The 19,784-nt window shown below is 42.5% G+C and overlaps 1 protein-coding gene across 8 annotated transcripts in view; it reads right to left on the bottom strand.

Moving 5' to 3' along the window:
• rasgrp3 (RAS guanyl releasing protein 3 (calcium and DAG-regulated)) overlaps window positions 1-19,784 on the bottom strand; it is a 144,204-nt gene that overhangs the window by 96,859 nt on the left and 27,561 nt on the right. For 7 of the 8 annotated variants that reach the window (XM_079689268.1, XM_079689271.1, XM_079689266.1 and 4 more), the window contains 5 exons: window positions 4,955-5,081; window positions 4,568-4,670; window positions 3,250-3,312; window positions 2,541-2,672; window positions 45-192 (listed from right to left, as the gene is read on the bottom strand). In XM_079689268.1, the coding sequence (XP_079545394.1) occupies window positions 45-192; window positions 2,541-2,672; window positions 3,250-3,312; window positions 4,568-4,670; window positions 4,955-5,024 (516 nt within the window). In that variant the 5' untranslated portion in view covers window positions 5,025-5,081. Of the gene's footprint in view, window positions 1-44; window positions 193-2,540; window positions 2,673-3,249; window positions 3,313-4,567; window positions 4,671-4,954; window positions 5,082-16,684; window positions 17,215-19,784 lie in introns of those variants that run through there. The other variant, XM_079689269.1, reaches the window with a different exon arrangement.

Raw genomic sequence — 19,784 nt, 5'->3', positions numbered from 1 at the left:
CACGGAAAGAAAGTGTATTATTCCATATGTGATCAATGACATACCGATATCCTCCGGATTGACTTAAACTCCAGGAAGGTGAGATGCTCAGCGAGCTCCATGGGCTCCAGGTGGTCGAACAGCAGGGAGGCCTTTCCTTTCTTAGCCTGCTTCTTGCGCTGGGTCAACTTACGCATCCAGTCGTACGACGGACTACAGGGATAACAATTTGTCAAATTTTTGCAAAAACATATCTGATACAGTCTTATTTATTTAAAACAATTTATAGCCTACCGTCTGAAGCTACGTAAAGCCTTAGGTACAAGAATTCGCCATTGAGTGGAGCATTTGTCCAATCAAGTCAGTTACTTTGACCCACTGTAATCAGGTCAGGAAAGAGGCCGGTAGGATGTACATCCAAATTCTCAGAAACAACATTTGAGATGGCTAATAGCAGCGTGAGGGCAACAGGACAGTCCTGCATGCCAATGGCACACTCCATTAGAACATCTGTGGCATTTTGCTGTCTATAAAAACTGCACATTTTAGAGTCGCCATTCATTGTCAGCAGCTCAAGGAACACCTGTGTAGCAGTGGCGGCTGGTGGAAATTATTTTAGGTGGGGCTATTGTAATGGTGAATAAACCACACGGGGAACATTTTGAGAAATGACCCCTTAAATTAAATTGGCTACACTATTTCATCGTTGCTGTTGTATGATTGGTGTTTAGCTACGGTATTTAGCGTCTACAGCAGCTCCGCTTTTAGGGCTGACGTAGACCCAAACGTCGAGGTCCCCCGGTGTTGTTGCGGGAGCTGCTGCACTAGCTAACGCTCCACTAGCTAACGCTACATTAGCAAGACAAACGCTTATTTCTTTTGCAAATGGTGCGGCGGGCTTCAAACACGTTTCCCTCCACTGGTTTCAACCAAGCACTAAATTAGATGTTTTCCAAACAAATACATTTGAACTGACACTTCCCCATATTAATTTGTAAGTAGATTCGAAGATACATGAGTTTCTGACTGCCGCAAGCTGAAGCTTGGTTGCTAGGTTACTAGCAGGGTGTTCTCCAATAAGGGGCCGGGGGAAACAAAGTTAGTGATTACTGGTTCCATGTTGATTTAATTCAATACAAATTGTTGGGGGGAACTGAAAGGCTATTACCGTACTGGCTACTTTGCAGCCCGGACATTTCCCCCAGAACACATTTAGACGCTATCGCAACACAGAAGTACCTTTCAAATCCGATAATTTTTAAGACCTTCTAAATCATATTTAAGACCTTTCTTATTTTTTTGGTCATATTTAAGACCTTTTTAAGACCTTACATTCAGATTATCAAATGTAAGACTTTTCAAGTCCCCGCGGGAACCCCGAGGAGACTAAATACGAACATTATATGCAGATACAGACGTGGTTCAGAAACACAGAAATATTAGAAAACAGACCATTAAGGCAAAACATCTAGTTTGATGGATGCTGTCAAAACTCAACTACAATAATATGTGTGTGTGTGTGTGTGTGTGTGTGTGTGTGTGTGTGTGTGTGTGTGTGTGTGTGTGTGTGTGTGTGTGTGTGTGTGTGTGTGTGTGTGTGTGTGTGTGTGTGTGTGTGTGTGTGTGTGTGTGTGTTTATTTAGCACGGGCACATAGTATCTGTCCTCGGCTGTTTGAAGAGCAAGCATGGGAAACAAAAGACAGTATTTACCTCTTTGCATCCAGCTAGTCACACACACAGTTACAATCACACTCCCTGTAATTGACATAATTAATAGATAGTTTAGCTTCTCACCATCATTTGCTGTTGCCCACTGATTAACGATCGTAACTGAAAGGCTGCCTGTCAAACGTAAACATTCAGCCACGTGACTCGCAAACTCTCGCGAGAGTTTTACACAAGATGGATCCTTTCTAGCCATAACCCTGCACCGGGAGCTGACATTGGCGCCCGGTGATCATCAGATTTGACGACGCTGATTGGCTGAAATTATGTGTCGGAGCCATAGCTTACAGATAGCAACAGTCAGCTGCTATTGGCTGCTGCTGCACTGGTTGAGGGCTCCTCTCTTAGTGCCCAGACGAGAAAGGGTAATGATACACGGGCAAGGCCAGGCAGGAAACATGTGACTTTAAACATTGTAACACCATTTTAAACGAAATTTTATTGTAGATTATACATTTTACTGATACCAATTATATAATATTTACCTTGTTCATTAAAAATTAAAATTAAAAAAAAATACTTTAAAAAATATATATTTAAAAAAATATATATTTTATTTTATTTTAATTTGTAATGTGGGAAGAGGTGGAGCGGCGCCCCTAGCGCCCCTATGGGCCGGCCGCCACTGCTGTGTAGTATAATCATGCTGTTTAACCAACGCCTTGATATACCACACTTGTCAGATGGATGGACTATTTTGTGAAATTGCTAACAAGGATTTAAAAAAAATTGTGCTTTAATTATTTGTGGTCATGTGTTACGTAGGAGCTGCAAAATAGACTTTGTACCACTGACCAATAGTTTTTAAAAGGTTATCTGTGTATTCGTGTCTTACATGGTGGAGATGTCGAGTAGCTTGAAATGTTCCTGAGAGCCCAGCTGAGCAGCCACATCTCTGAACTCCTCTGTTAACCGGATTAGACCCAGGTCCAGGTTAAACTCTGCAGGGAATGTCACAATCCAGTACCTGAACACACATAGAGACATCAGCAGCAAGTATTTTGACAGTACAAAGAGGGAGGAAAAACAACTTGTGCCACAATGGAAAACATTTCATTTTACCTCCAAGAATTTTCCACTAACCTAAACAAAGACCCTTTTGAACTTGTGACCCGTGACTCACATGTGATGCCCTTGTATTGTTGTGATATGGTGCAGGAAGTGCCCAAAAGCTTACGTCACATTTACAACTTACAATTGTGGGATGTCCCCACCCTTTGTGACCCAGTTTAGAGCAATGTTGTCCTCAAAACTCAAGTCACTGGTTTGATTCAAGGTTAAAACAATTGCATAATGTTCATCGTCATATTTAATGCAGATGAGAGACACAATGTCTTTTGATGTCTGATTTTTAAGTTCGATTCTGCATAAACTGGAATTGTAAGCCAAACTGTAAAACTAGTCTTAATAACCACATAAATAAGGTGAAAATAGGTTATAGCATTGGCTTTTCTAAGGGCTAGAGTTAAGATTTGCAAGAAGCCGAGACTAAAAAGTGTTTAATGTGATGTGATGGATGAATCTGTAAGTAAGTAGCACCTTACCTCATTAAATAACAAATCTTCAACCGTGTTCTTTGGCAGCTGTCATCTTTGCAGTCACGATACGTGGGCTTCAGTAAAGGACTTTTCAAAAATGTGAAAAACTTAAACATTGCAATCCAGCCTTCCCCTCTCCTAACTCTTCCAAAGCAGTGGCTATTGCTTATCTAATTTGACCTTTATGGTAGTTCTTACCTAAAAAGCAGATTGATGCATGGAAGAGAGAAAGTTATCTCAGTTGGTTTACTCTTGTGTCAAGTGATCTGGAACTTGGTAGCCGACCATTCAAACACATGTGCCAAAACTAATGCAAATAGAGAAACATCTTCACCAACTTGACAACACATGCGCAGCGTTTACTTAAGGCGCTGCATAAACAAAACACAAAAACGCTGACATAAGCTAAAAACACAACGGAACCCAGGGGACACTAAAAGAGATGCACACAGCTGGGACCGGAGCGCATGTGATCACAGCCTGTTTCATAATGGTAAGTGTTTTGTCAGTATATTTAAAATGAGTGGGTTAGCTATGTTAGCTAGCCAGCTTACAGCAGATCTGCAATTATATCGGAAGGGATCATGTGATCACATTGTCAAAGTAAAGTCAACAGAAATGACATTTTAGGTAAGTCAAAACAACAGTGGTAGTTAGTACTTGCAGTGTTTCGTTTATGCAGTGCTTTTGGTAAACGCTGCACATGTGTCGTCAAGTTGTTGAAGCTGTTGCTTTATTTGCATTTGTTTTGGAACATTTGTATTTTTGATCTGGATAGTTTTTTAAGCTTCAGTGCGTTTTGCTAATGGAAGTGTGTTTGGCCGCTGTAGAATAATTGCACCTGTCGGCCACCTACTCATGGATCAATGTTGCCCATTTCAAATTAACACCAAAGCACCAATAAAGGTCATGGAAAATCAGTCTCTGTAGTAAAATGAAACATCAATTGCTATGTTTTCTTGATTTTGAGATTAAGGTTGGATTTCCTCTGTTGTGGGAATTAATGTATCTAAGGAATCACATTACTGCAGTAAATATCTCGGGACACATGAAAACATAGCCAGCATCTTTAAACATTTTGTTAAAACAACATTATGTTATTATTTGATCTTAGAAAAACAGTCTCCAACTATTTTGAAGCTCCTCTAACTTGTAATAGGGAAAACGATCCCTTTGTTATTAATCATAAACAAAGGCCTTGGTAACATGACTGCTGACAGTGTTATTTAACTGAATTGCACTCAGGTGATCCTTGTTGCTTTACAGCCATGTTTTAATGTGCATTAGCTGTGTCTTTCTCCAGGCTTTTTGCCAGATGGGATATATCATCAGGAGTTTTCCCGCCAGTTCTGAGGATGTGATGTACCAGCGGTGCATCAGCAGCAGGATGCGAGGGAGCAGGTTGGCCTGCAGCTCCCCATTATCATCTATGGACAGAAGTGAGTCACAAAATGTCAGCAAATTAAACTTAAGGTACCTGGCACTGTTTTAATGTTAATGTTTATGTGGTGAGCATAAATGGGCCGTTTCCCTAATTACTTATCTGAATGAATAGTCCTGATGAAACTTTTAGTTGTCAGCAAATCTGATATAAAGAGCCATTTGTCATTATCTGTGTATCTTAAGCGTGATATATCTTATGTATCTGTCCCTGACATGTTCATTAGTTGCTATTATTACACTTGGTTGCAATTTATTCAGGGTCACCTACCAAACGCACGAGTGCATTCTTTGAGGAGAGCATCTAGAGATGCTGCCTTTCCCAATGTAGATGCTCCCATAATCCCAAACTGGATTCAACACTTCCTGCTCACTGCTCTGGACCAATCAGGGTTTTCCTGTGTGCAGGAGAGAGAGTATATGAGTCTTAAGTATGTGAGTAAGTACGTTTTTGTTATCATGTGAAGTCATCAATTTGCTCATGTATTTGTTAATCATTATTCAAATACTTTAGCAGACACTTGCTAATAGACATATGTCTATTATTTCAATCAATGTGACCTCAGAAGAACTGCTAATGTTTATGGATGTTTTACTGAGCCATTTCAAGACAAAAGAAGACTGTCTTAAAGCAATATGTTTTTTATGCACACCAAATATATGTAATGCTTCACTAAGGAAGAAGCAAAATGAACTGAAACCAATGTCCACTAACGCAGAAATATTGTGGGGTGGAACATCTATGCAGGGAAACCTACTGCCATTCCTAATGACAACATATCTTTAACAGCAGAAGTAACAATATGTATAACTAAATTAGAAGTAATATTGACACTATTTACATACAGAAGGTTACTTATAACCAGGGCTGCACATAACTGGTGCGCAGGTGCGCATGCGCACCTCCTTCAAAAAAAGCGCACCGGGCCATTTGAAAAAAGGCGCATTTGCGTTCCAACATTGAGAGAGAGAGAGAGAGAGAGGGAGAGAGAGAAGGGAGAAGAGAAAAGAGAGAAGAGAGAAAGAGAAGAGAGGAGAGAGCATACTTGTCAACCCTCCCGATTTTCGCGGGAGACTCCCGATTTCATTGCCCTCTCCCGGTTTCCTCCCGGGGTCATATTTCTCCCGATTTCTGAAAAAATCTGATTTACTCAGGACTGTTTCCACTCGGACTTTAATACAGCCACACCATTGTTTGGTTTACATGGTAACACTTGTCTTTAGTAGCGTGTGCAACTGAAAGTCTGACAGGGTGAGGCAGATAGTCACAGAAAACAGAACAAGAATCGACAACTACTCTACTCTCTGCTCACTCCTTTCCTGCCCAAACATATGCTCCATCAAGGATGGTGCTACAGGCTGCACTTAGAACTACAATAAACATGTTAATGTTAATCTAACAGCTCCGGCGATAAACTAGAACCCCACCCCTCCCCCCCATTTTGCATTTTGAAATGCTCCCGATTTCTGAGGTCTCAAGGTTGGCAAGTATGGGAGAGAGAAAGAGAAAGATATTTGCGAGTTGCATATTAACTGAGGGCCGGTGTCTGTACCATATGTGTTCGGTTACCATATGTGTTCGGGGTCCGTCGCTTACCAATGACGTCACGACGTCACGCACACCAATTTCCCCACAGGCTAGGCAGTCAAGAATATTCTAATTAGCTTCGGCTTGATGTGGAGATGTGATTTGATGTGTCGTTTGTCACCCAACTCCTCTCCAAAGTTGAGATATGTAATAAAATACTCAGGGGAGTTTCCTGAATGTTCATGCCCAAAGCCAAGCACTAGGCCCTGGTTAAATTAAGAGGCTGATCTGGAGCACTTTTGTCCACTTTCCCTGGTGCTAGAAACTCAAGTCAGACATCCCTGGAATCGTCTCAGAGTAGATGATCAGTGGGGCCTTGTTTTTACTGAAACATGATGTTTCGATGTATATTTCCATTGAAAATGCTAACCGCTAGCCGCAAAGCTAGCATCGCAGCCACTGCTCCGTTTTGCACACGTTTTTCACAAACATTTTACATTGTTTTTGTTACTTTCGTACGTTGCAGTGTCTTAAATGTAATTTAGGTTAACTTCCTGTTTGAAGTTGTTGCTATGGAAACAACATGACGGAGAAAAAAGTAATATTTTCTACGTATAATAACGGACAAAGTAAAGAATGAAGTGTAGGCTATGTTTAAATGTTCGGAATTTGACCGTGTATGATGGTCCTCTTGAGTTGCCGTACAGCCAATGGCGTACAGCCATTGCTCCGTTTTCATGTTTTTTTGACATGTTTTTCACGAACATTTTCACACGCTAGGAGTATAGGAATATTTCAATTTGATTCTTCATAATCTGTAGATGTGATTTGCCCCCGAGCACCCCTGGGTAAATTACCGTACAGCCAATCACAATGCGTACAATGCGTGACGTAATTAGTAAGAGACGGCCCCCGGACACATATGGTACCCCGAACACATATGGTACTCACACCAAGCCCCCAGGAAGTGCGCCGGAGTCTGATGAGAATATTCGTGCTGGCCAAACGGCGGTACTACACTTCCGTTTGGTTGCTGGTCTCGGAAACACTTTTTCCCATTGACTTACATTGGGAAAGAGTGGTTTGTAACTCGTTGGATATTTTTTTTTAAATAAATAAACTACCCAGTATGAACGTTGGTATAGCCCTTATTAAAAACATTCGTTCCTCAAGTTGTAAAAATGTGCTAATAACGTTATTCTGAGAATTATTTCCCTCGGCATTATGAACGCGCATCTAACCCACGGGACCGCGCCGCCCGTCACGTTCATGTGACATGTTCAGTACTACATGAGTTTGTCTTTAACCATGGATGCACAATAGCAACGGACCATATCGCCTTACTGCCATCCCACGGAGCTGTAATAATGGATATATTGCACATGTTTGATGTAATTCATCATTTGTAAAATATTATACTACATGGGCTGTATGATGTAAACCTTGTACCGTAAGTGTTCTATTAAATAAAGTTAATATTAACGACGTAGATTAACGTTCCTGTAGCTTCTTATTGCACTTGCAATATACCATTAAAAGAGTTGAACGTAGCTGTTTGCTATTAGGCCGACTATATATTAAGTCGTCATATTTATACATATATCAATAAAGATATGTGTCAAAGCTCTAATCAAATTAACAGTTGTATTAATTATAATTGTATATATATATATATGTATATTGCCTGTGTTGTATATGTATACACACAAATGAACAACCTTGTGTTTTTTCAAAAGTTTTACAAGTTGTATTGTAGTGTTTATTTTAGTGTTGTTTTATTCTTATCCACATTTTGATTTCAGAGCACAGGACAGGAGAATGCTGGGCACAACATCACGCTCAACAGTGAAGCTGGCAATGCTGAACAAAACCAGTTATAATATTTATTCCGCTGAAAAAGTGAAAGCTTTACGAAAATGTAATTAAAAATACATAAGCATTTCAGGTCGAAATTAGCATTTAGCATAGCATCAGGCTTCAACATATTCATTTTTATATATTACCAAGTGGTTTCATGTACAACCCACACGAGTATCATGCTAAATGAAGCTCTGTTGCTTGGATATCACTAGATCCTGATGTCAGCGTAATATAAAAGTACATAACGATTGATGTGTAACTTAGCATAATTGACTAGCTAGCCGCTAGCTGCTAACTGCCGCCTCGTTAATATAAATCCAGTACCATGCTGTGACTGTCATGAACGCGCGGTGCTGTTACGTGTACGCAAATTCACGTGCATGATGTGAACGAGCCTTTTGGGCGGCGTGGTTAAAGTTGCGCATGCTCTCAAAAGTTGGGCCATTTTGTCATCATGCGCCATTGAGCAACTCTCATAGGAATGAATGAGGCCCCGCCTCCCACGCTGTATCCAGTTCTTATTATACATCCATGACTCACACCCATAGATATATATAAACACAGTGTTTATATATATCTATGCTCACACCGGCCCGTAGCACTGGCGTTATAACTTTTCGTCTAGGGCGCCAGATCTGTGGAGGCACTGCGCTGACAGTTCTGGGAGGGAAAAACAATTTTGGGCCGTTGGGGCTCATCCTGATTTTCGGTCTTGATGTAACAATATTCATAATTAAGTAAATGCAACACCCTTTTCATCCCGGTTACACGTTTCATTTGCCCTGTACGATGGACGCTGTAAGTGATGAAAATGGGGGATGTTGGCTTATCTGGCGCCCGCAGCTCACAGCCAAAGTGCGAGGGAGAGAGGGAGGGTGCACCGGTACCGGCGCTGTTGTTATTAGAATCTGGTGCTAGCTGCTCTAACGGATATAAGAAGAAGGTGTTTCTACAATAATGTGGAGGGAGAGTCCTCTCCAGTCAGACTGAGCGGCTGATAACTACAGCTCAGTGAGGTAAGGACTCTGAGTGTTTAGATAGTTAACTTTAGTCTAAGTTCAAACGGTTTGGTCACAATTTATGTAAACACATATTCCCAAGGCACTCCTTTATAATTATTGGAATAAACAGGCTTGAAATCATTTCAATGTATACTATAGGACAGTAACCAAAAATATCCTTTAAAACTGGAGAGATACAAAAAAAATGCATAAATAAATATATGTTAAGGTAAAATAAGATATTAATGAACAAAATAAGTTACATTCATTTGTTATTGGCTGTGGTAGGTTATTGGTTATGTTGTGGTGACTCTAGGTAACCATAATTGACTTTTGGGTCACAGTTCCTACACGGACCTTGTTTAGTGTAACACCGGAGATATAGGTTGCCAAGCTAGAGCTAGCAACGCACTCTAACTTGACTCTCATCACTGAGTACATGTCTGATATCACTATTGCTTGATGGAAAATAAAGAGTGGAAATACATCTTAAATACTCCGCCTCCGACTCCTTCTTACCGGCACTACAATGTTCACATACTTATTTGATTACATCCACTTGTCTAAGATGACAACAGAGACTTTCGACCCAAAACGAGCTGTTGACTTGTGGATGCAAGCAGCTAATCGCAGACTCAACCAGAGAGAAAGTAGGATTACTGGTCGTGCTAATGTTGTCTTGTGTTCACCTCTGCATGTGTGTTCTGTGTTCACGTCTGCATGTGTGTTCAGTGCCGTGTGTCTGGCAAATAAAGTCAAGACCCCCTCAAAAGTTACGGTTTATTTCATTTTAAGGATGAGCACCAAGCAACATCTCCAGGTGCTCCTTTGAGAACCAGGGCAAAAAAGTTATCTGCACCCCTGCTTATAACCACATTGTATATATGTCATTATAATCAGAGTGGGAAGTAACAAATACAATTTAAGTGACTTTATCTTATTTACTGTATATTGTACATTGCATCAGGGTTTCCGTTAGCCGGTAATTACCGGTTTTTAGCTGGTAAAATGTAATAAAAACCGGTAAATTCAAAACCTGCCGGTCAAAATGTCCGATGCTCCGATCGATTGGCCGACGGTCATTATCGGCCGATATTCACCCTTAATAGTTTGATCTGTGCTCTCTATAAAGGCCGATCAGGAGAGCTGGATCTGATCGATATGGACATAAACGCGAGTGAAGTGTAACCGGAAGCGAGAGAGATCAGATCAGCTGCTGCATAATCACCTGAAGCCCCGCCCACTGTTTAGCGCGCTGCATGAGAAACTGACGGGTCAGGAGAGAGAGGGAGGGAGAGGGGAAAAGAGAGGATCCCTTTCTCCCGTGTTATTATTCAAAGTTAATGTAAACTTTTGAAGAATGTACTTCATCTACTACAAGTAGTTTCTTTGAATGTAATAATTATGTTGTTTGTTGTTTGTGGAATCATTTATTGAAAAATGAATCTGAATTTTTCGATCTATTACGATTTTAAACTGAAGCAATATAAAAATGACTCCCATTAACTGAGTTTTAAACATCAGCATATCCGGTCCTAGTCCGGTAATTACCTGCAAACGGAAACTTTGCTACACAATTCTTATTATTATTATTGAAACATGACCGGTAAGTTTTAAATTTGTCCGGTAAAATAAATTCTGTCCGGACATTTGACCGGCGAGAAAAAATCCATGCATTGCTTATGAAGATTCACATCATCAGACCAACACATGTTATATCCATGTTATATGGACTCCTTTGTGTTGGTCTGCTGCCACAATGAAGGGCTTTGCCTTAATAGATGTGGATATTAGTTATGCAACACTATCTATCATTGATGACGCAAAAGACATTTCTGATTCAGACAATCTTTACATCAATGTACGCCAAGGCCATGTGGATACAGTGAAGTATAAACTGGGCTCACAGTTCAGCTGCACTTAAACATCAGGGCAAAGTTACTGATTGCTTGATTGAAACTAGAAAATGTTTACTTACAATGTCACAAATCGAGTTTTGAAAACCAAAACATTTAAAAACTATGGATAATGAAACCTTTTTTACATCATCACTTAAGGACCCATTATGACAGCTTTCTTTTCTTTCTCTCTTCCTTTCTTTCTCATTCTATGACCCATAGTGCCTTTTGTTCAGGCTGTGACACATAACATGACATTTTCTTTCCAAAATGATGATGGTTAGGACTGCAGGTAAGATTATATGTTTTTTAATAATATTTTTACTGTTGACAGAAAGGCTTCAATAAACCATAATGACATTTGAACAAATGCCAGGGATATTTGTAACCAAAACAATGATAGTTATACTGAAACAAAGACATGTCTGGAATGAGTTGGCATTTTAACATGGTTTATCCATTGTTTATTTCAACATTGTTTATCCAAATTAACACCAATGGATCTTTCTTATCTGACCAACAAGAAGCGCCCATGTCAAAATCGTGTAGGATAACTATTCATTGATTGATATGTATTTTTTCAGTTTCAATTGCACAAGTCGTGAAGAACCCAGAAAAAGTACAATATTCGCTCTACTCCGAGCCCTGTTTTGTTCTTCACCGGCTCTATAGGCTCTTAAGCTGCTGAATCCTCCACTGTGTTCACCTTTAGTATTTAACTGTGTCAGTGTGCTGTGCAGGGGGCATACAGGGGGGGGAGGGGGGGTGACAGAGCTTTTCACTGCCTGCCTGAGCCAGAAACAAGAAGTTTACTTCCTCTTACTTTAAACTGTTGTTAAGAACTCAGGCACTTAGGAGGTAGGACCCAATTGCACGACCCGGGAGACAGAGGTAAAGTATTGGTAAGATACTTTATTTTCCAAATCAAAAAGCAAGATGAGCAAAAAATGGTCACTTTCTAATCTCTAGCTGAGATGACAAAAAAAAAAATAAGAACAAAATGAAAATCGCTCACCTGGTGAGGAACAAAACTTTACAATAGCACGAAGAGAGCATAGACCTGACTGTGGCAAGAGACAAGACCTTCCATGGCAAAAGACACAAAACGAACTGACACTGAACACTGGGAGACAGGGGAATGTAAACACAGGGTAACAAGACACAGGTGGGAACAATCAGGGGCAGGGCTGACGCTGATGAGCACAGGAGACACAGAAGGGGTGACAGGTGAAAACAATCGGGAAATTAGACACACCAGGGAAACTAACGACAGACAGAAAAACACAGGGAAAGAGACCAGACAATACACAGGGAGGAAAACCTGACAAGGAGAAAAGCAAAACACCCACTACCAGACTCACAAAACTAAAAACGTGACACAACACAAGAATCGTGACAGAACCCCCCACTCAAGGGACGGATTCCAGACGTACAAAAAAATACAAAAAGGATGGGTGGAGGGGGTCCGGGACAACAACCCAGAGGCAAAGCACATTCCATGATGGGTGTCTCGGGCGGACGTCCCAGGGGCAAGGCAGAGTCCATGATGGAGCTCTCGGGCGGACGGTCCCGGGGCAAGGCAGAGTTCATGGTTGAGTCCTCGGGCGGACGGTCCGGGGTCAAGGCAGAGTTCATGGTGAAGTCCTCGGCTGGGGAACTCAGGAGACCGGGCTCTAGGGCGAAAGCCGCTGGGAACTCAGGAGGCCGGGCACAAGGACGGACAGGAGCTGGTGGAACCCCTGGCGGGTCAGGCGTAGACGAGACCCTGGACGGAACCTGGGCTGGTGTCAGTGGGACCCACAACTGAGCAAGGGCTGGTGTCGATGGGACCCGAAATAGGACAGGACACGGTGTTGGCATGAAACTTGGCGGAGCAGGTCTCGGCGAGACCCCCAACGGAACAGGACATGGAGCCAGCAGGACCCCCGGCAGAAGAGTAGTCGGCGGGGCCTCCAACGGCACAGGACATAGGGTTGGCAGGACCCCCGGCAGAAGAGTAGTCGGCGGGGTCTCCAACGGCACAGAACATAGGATTGGCAGAACCCCCGGCAGAAGAGTAGTCGGCGGGGCCTCCAACGGCACAGGGCATAGGGTTGGCAGGACCCCCGGCAGAACAGTAGTCGGCGGGCCCTCCAACGGCACAGAACATAGGATTGGCAGGACCCCCGGCAGAAGAGTAGTCGGCGGGGTCTCCAACGGCACAGAACATAGGATTGGCAGGACCCCCGGCAGAAGAGTAGTCGGCAGGGCCTCCAACGGCGCAGGGCATAGGGTTGGCAGGACCCCCGGGAGAACAGTAGTCGTCGGGGCCTCCAACGGCACAGGACATAGGGTAGGGACTTGAGAGGGAACTCGAGAGGAGACTTGAGAGGGAACTCGAGAGGAGACTTGAGAGGGAACTCGAGAGGAGACTTGAGAGGTGACTTGAGAGGGAACTCGAGAGGAGACTTGAGAGGTGACTTGAGAGGGAACTCGAGAGGTGACTTGAGAGGTGACTTGAGAGGTGACTTGATACTATAACTAGTATAGCTAGTTCCAGAGTAGATAAACTATGGGCTCAGAACAGTCTCATAATACACACATGCACACAGAAGGATTCACACTTGTATTTCATGATCCGCAAAAGGATTCACACTTGTATTTCCGGATCCACACTTGTGTTTTTCAATGCACACACAAATGTGTTCCGTTTCATATACATGTAAATTAAATCCAAACACAGAAAAAAGTTTTACATATGTATTTTTGATCCACACATATTTGTTTTCCATTTAAATCCCCTGAACCTGCAACCGCTGTGCATTCGTGTGTGGGTTTTTTGAGACTCCCCTGACGGTCACCCGATTTGTACTAGTAATTTCTCTCATCTATAGCCAATCAGATGTCTCCTCCAGTCTAAGCCAATCACATGAGCGCGCCCCCACGAGGGTATGATTTCTTGCGTTCATGACACTTCATATACGCATTTTGCGCAGTCCGATCAGCTCGCTAAACAGAGGGTGGAGCATCAGGTGATCATGTAGAGCTGCGTGTCTCCGTCAGACTCAGCAGCTGATCTGATCTCTCTCTCGCGTCCGGTTACACTTCACTCGCGTTTATGTCCATATCGATCGGATCCAGCTCTCCTGATCGGCCTTTATAGAGAGCACCGATCAAACTATTTAGAGTGAATATCGGCCGATAATGACCGGCGAGGCCGGGCTCCCCCCCGTTGACAGTTCACTGTCTAGCACTGTGCATTTCCTGTTCAGTAAGTGGCAATGTACTGAGAGTGGAGGTGTCCTGAGATTAGCGCCTGCAGGCAGGCTCCATGGACCTGTCAGCTCTGGACTGCGCAAAATGCGTACATGAAGCGCTACGTCATGAACGCAAGAAATCTACCCTCGTGGGGGCGCGCTCATGTGATTGGCTTAGAATTGAGGAGACATCTGATTGGCTATAGATGAGAGAAATTACAGAATCGGCTGACCGTCAGGGGAGTCTCAAAGAACCCACACACGAATGCACAGCGATCCATGCACAGAAAGCGGTTTGTGTTTGCAGGTTCAGGGGATTTAAACGGAAAACAAATATGTGTGGATCAAAAATACATATGTAAAACTTTGTTCTGTGTTTGGATTTTATTTACATGTATATGAAACGCAACACATTTGTGTGTGCATTGAAGAACACAAGTGTCGATGCGGAAATACAAGTGTGAATCCTTTTGCGGATCATGAAATACAAGTGTGAATCCTTCTGTGTGCATGTGTGTATTATGAGACTGTTCTGAGCCCATAATAAACTAACTAAGTGTGTTAGGTCTAACTCGTAGTGTATTAATTTTGCTCCACTCAACGGTCCGTCACAGCGGCGGAGCTGTGATCATGCAGAGCTGCGTGTTCTCCGTCAGCAGCAGCTGATCTGATCTCTGATCCCTCTCTCGCGTCCGGTTACACTTCACTCGCGTTTATGTCAAAATCTATCAGATCTAGCTAGTTCTAGCTAATGATATGACTGCCTGCTTATCAAAGGACACCTAAACAATAAGCGTTGCTTGGCAACGGCGTGTGGCCACAAAGTATAGCGCAGCATTATGCATATGTTTATATGAGGGGTCAAAATCCTATGCTCATAAAATGCTCATATATATTTTTCTCTTCATTCCCCACGCCCCAAAATAAATAAATATTCCAATTTTCGGAAAAGTAAGGAAGTTTGAGCAGTGTGAGTTTTATATGAACAGAGTTACACATATTTCAAAACGCGAAGTGTAATAACTGCAGGTTGCCTCCCTGTCAGCATGACAAAGGTCCTCAGTGAAGCACAAGCACATGTTTCTAACTACATTGTAAGTACAATTTATTAAAAAGATCAGTTCAATGCAACTAATGTCGCCTTAGCGTTATTGCATCATGTTAAAATTGGTTTGCCATGAATTTAGTGATGGATTGTAAATATTCGAAATGTAGCATTTAAGTGTTTCTCAGTTACAATGTTGCTGTTTTAATAAATCAGACACTGATGGTGCAGCGCTGTACTGTACTTTATATAGGCGTTTTTTCCTTAACAAAATGTTTTTGCGCTGATCAGGGGGTACTTGGCTGACATTTTTTTTCAAAGGGGGTACATTATTGAAAAAAGTTTGAGAACCGCTAGCTAGTAGTGTTGCAGTACTCGAGACCACTTTTTAACGGCCTTGTCTCTCTGAATCGACTGCATTTGGTCTCGGTCTTGTCTCGGTCTCGGACCTATAGGTCTCGAGATGTTACCGGTCGAGACCGTTCTTATTATACATCCATGGTCGAGACCACGGCTGTTGCTGGGGATGTGATTGGATATAAAACGCCCTGTTTACCAAATCAAACCAATAACGTGACTTCATGTGACTCTGAATCTTTGCCCTCATGTGCTGCAATGTTTGTAAACATGGCACTGATCTGTTGTTCTTACTATGTGACTGTTTTTATATGAAAAGGATAACTTTTTGAATAAATATGAATTTATATCTTACGTATATGTGTCTTGATGATGTGGAACTTTAAGATCAAATTGACTATGGTATCTTACACATGGAATCTTAAGTGTATCATGTAGTGTTGGATTCACAGTAGTCTGGTTCCGGTCTTGAGTCGGTCTCGACCTCTTAAAGTCTTGGTCTTGTCTTGGTCTTGCTACTCTCCGGTCTTGGGCATGTCTTGGTCTCGGACAGTGGTGTAGTGGGGATTTTTTTACTGGGGGGATGCTATTTTAATTAGGTCATCCCAAACAATGCCACACAAGTGCGCACGCGCGCAGTGCACTCACAAAACGGGCAGACAGGTCCACAGAAACTACCGGTATGCTTAGTCCTACTTTAGTTACTGTACTGAAAAAAGCAGACGGCGCTGCGCTCAACACACACACAGACTCAAAACCATGGACACACTGGCATATAAATTACATAAACAATTTATAGGCCTAAATTGCATAAGCTACAGTATTGCAACTAAGCAGACAGCGCTGCTTCTCTCTCTCTCTCTCTCTCTCTATCTCCACTTTCAAAATCTATTTAAAACTCATAACAAACAAAAATAATTCCCAAAGTTGTCCTGAAATTAACTTATTAAATAAACGAAACGAAAAATATAGCCTACTTATGCATACAACATTGAATCTGGACCTGAAATTATTATGATTAGGCCTAGCCACATTGCAAATAAGCAGACAGCGCCGATTTTTTCACACACACACACCTTGCGTTTTGAAGACTGATACATCCGAAATGGATGAACAAACTTTGCAGCCCATTTTCCCAGCTTTGCAGTCTATCCACGGGTATGCCTCTTGTTTCCTCCGCCACATCTCCTCCGTCCATACCTCTGGGAAAGGTGAGCTTGAGCTGGCCAGGGGAACGTTGCTAGCATAGCTAACGTTGATGTTAGTGCTAGCATTATCCACATCTTTAGGCGGCTCTTCTGATGATGTACTAGTAGCAGCTTCACTTGTAGCTTCGGTGCTGCTAGCCTCTTTCTTTTTATGAATGATATTATTTTTAGAAAATAAGTCAATTATAGAATGTTTGCTTGCCATTGTAGAGCTTTCTCGTTAGCGTTCTTGAGGGAAAGAGCTGCCGCCAAATCACTGACACACCCCCAGCTCGCCGCGGGGTCACGAGCGTGATGAGGAATCATCATTTTTTAAGGAAATCGTTTTTATTTTTTATTATAATTACTGTGAAATGTATTATGTGTGTGTCATTATTACATCAAATACACACTTGCAACTGATAACTCTGGCAATGATTTTATATTTATTAGAATATTAAAAAAAAGATCATGCTCCAAATAAGTGGGGGTACGGCGCACCCCCGCGTCCAACGCCCACTACACCACTGGTCTCGGATAAGGTGGTTTCGACTACAACACTACTAGCTAGAGCAATAATCTAGAGCCATGCACTGCACTTGTGCAACGCAGCGACACGCTATAGGCTCAGTGGCGACTGGTCATTAGGGGAAGGTGGGGCACAACCCCACCTAGTGTCAGCAGAAAGTATTAAAAATAATGATTACAAAAAAATGCAAAAAAATAAATATATATATATTTCAAGATCATGTTTAATCATCTGATTCGTCTGTACATTGGTTTTTTAGTCTGTGTTCTTCTAATTATTGTCTACAGTGTGTGCCTATTGAGCTGTTTAGAGCAATGTGGGACAAAACCCGAACATGCCCCTCCCTCTCACTGTCTAACTGAATGTAAAAACTACACCGCGCATGCTCAGAGTATTTTCCTATTTATTGTGCGTGGCAAAAAAATAATGACCATAGGGGCACTGAGCTGCCATCCCCACCATACGTCATCTCACATAATTCAGAGCTGATTGGCTGTAAGTACGTGTGCCGCGAAAAGTGTGGTGTGTGTGAAGAGGAGAGGAGAGAGGTGCAGTGACGCGTCCTAAAACCCGGAAGTAAGTTGCGCATGGCTTCCCTCGACAAAAAAGCAATGAGATTTCTCCATACGATTTTAGAAAATAGCTCCAAATAAGATCTGTGGGAAACGTACATGTTAGATAAATGCACGTTTTATTCAGGCGGATAATATCCACATGTCTACCCTACTTTTATAATTTTCGAATCATAAATCTATCGATTAGATTTATGATAGACTTTTGAAACTACAAGAAGATAAGGAGGACTTTTTCAAAAAAGTAATTGAGATTTTAGTCCAGAAGGATAGGCAAATGGACTTCATCTTCAAGTCAAGGTAAGACCGCAACTTTATTGAAAATGGGATCTTACTAAGAGAGAACAATTCAATATTTAAATGATCAAATTAAATGTTTTGGGTATCCTTTTGTTGAACTGTCTGTTTAAAATTAATCGAAGCATCAGACAAAAAAAGCTTCAAAATATAATATTTGTAAACCTGAAGAGTCAGTGCCAGTGCCTCACCAGCCATGAACCTCACTGCAGAAGCTTATATAGACATCTATGTTTTTTGTGCCCCACCACTTTTGTACATATAAAAACGCCACTGGCTAGGCTATACGCTATCATATGGTAGAAAAGGGAGGGCTTGAGTCCCTCTGTGATGCACAGATCCAGCTGTTTAGGACCCTGTAGGTCAGGTGGGTTAGTGCATTCTGCAAATAGGTTCAGCTGTTACAACGCATGCAGTTTACAGGAGCGTGTGTTCACACATGTGAGCATGCTAACCTGCTAAACCAAGATACATGTCATACAACTAACATTTTGTTAGCATGTGGACTTTAGCATTTAGCTTAACGTAAAGCTTGTATAGGATCACATAGCCAGCAGGCAGGGGGCTAGCTATCCCGATAAGAGCCGACATGGAGGTTTGGGCTCAGGGGTTAGAGCACTTTCCCGTTTCATCCCACTCCCTGCAGTCAACATGTCCAAGACTTGCAAATGTGTGTGTCAGCCGGGGAAGGACACAGATTTGTTGACAAACCTTTAACAGGGTGAAGTGTTAAAGGTCCCATGTCATGGCCATTTCTACTGATCATAATTCCATTGTTGAGGTCTACTAGAATAGATTTACATTGTGCAATTTTCCAAACTCACATTGGTTTTTTCTCATACAGCATCTCTGTATAGTATGTGTATTCACTGAATTTCTCTCTCTGTCCTAAACGCCTTGTTGGAGCTCCTGCCCCCCCCCCCCCCCCATGTGAGCCCAGTGTGCTCTGATTGGTATGCTCGCTGCTGTGAGGAGCTGACAGTGCTTCGCTTCCACGTCAGGCTTCCCCGAACTGCGTTGCGCGTTGCTCGCTGCAAAAGTAGAGCAATGTTCAACTTTTGAAGCTTCGACGGAAGCGTCAGCCAATCGAATCATATGCCAGTACAAGCTCTAGCCAATCAAACCGCTGCTTGTGCGTCCGGGGCGGGAGATTCAGGTTATTGGTTGTTGGTCTAGTTTCAGACATGCCCGCCAGCAAGCGACAACGCACGCCGCTGTGTGAACGGGCCGTAAGCGCGCCACAGTTTCGCCGCGCTGCGAGGCTCCACTATCACCCCCCAGCGCGTGACATTTTCTCCGCTAAAAGAGTCCAACGAGCAGGGTAGGATTTTCACGGCGGCCATGACGGCCATAGCCCCTCGGTCTGGTCGTTATGCCCCACAAATAATTGTACGTCCTACGGCCACCATGGCCTGTGTGCCCCTGATACTGTTAAAATCTCAAAGTTGCTTTAAAAGCGACAGAACGGTGTTTTCTGAACTGCATTATGCTGCGTTCACAACGGACGCGATGCGAATATTCTCATCGCTCAACCGCTTGAGTTTCACCGCGGCTGTCAGCTGTGTTTACTCCTGTCTTTCAAACAGGACGC

The sequence above is a fragment of the Notothenia rossii genome (assembly GCF_949606895.1).
Source record: "Notothenia rossii genome assembly, chromosome: 6".
Taxonomy (NCBI): domain Eukaryota; kingdom Metazoa; phylum Chordata; class Actinopteri; order Perciformes; family Nototheniidae; genus Notothenia; species Notothenia rossii.
Note: the sequence above shows the minus strand (reverse complement) of the source record. Positions and strands in the feature narration are given on the sequence as shown.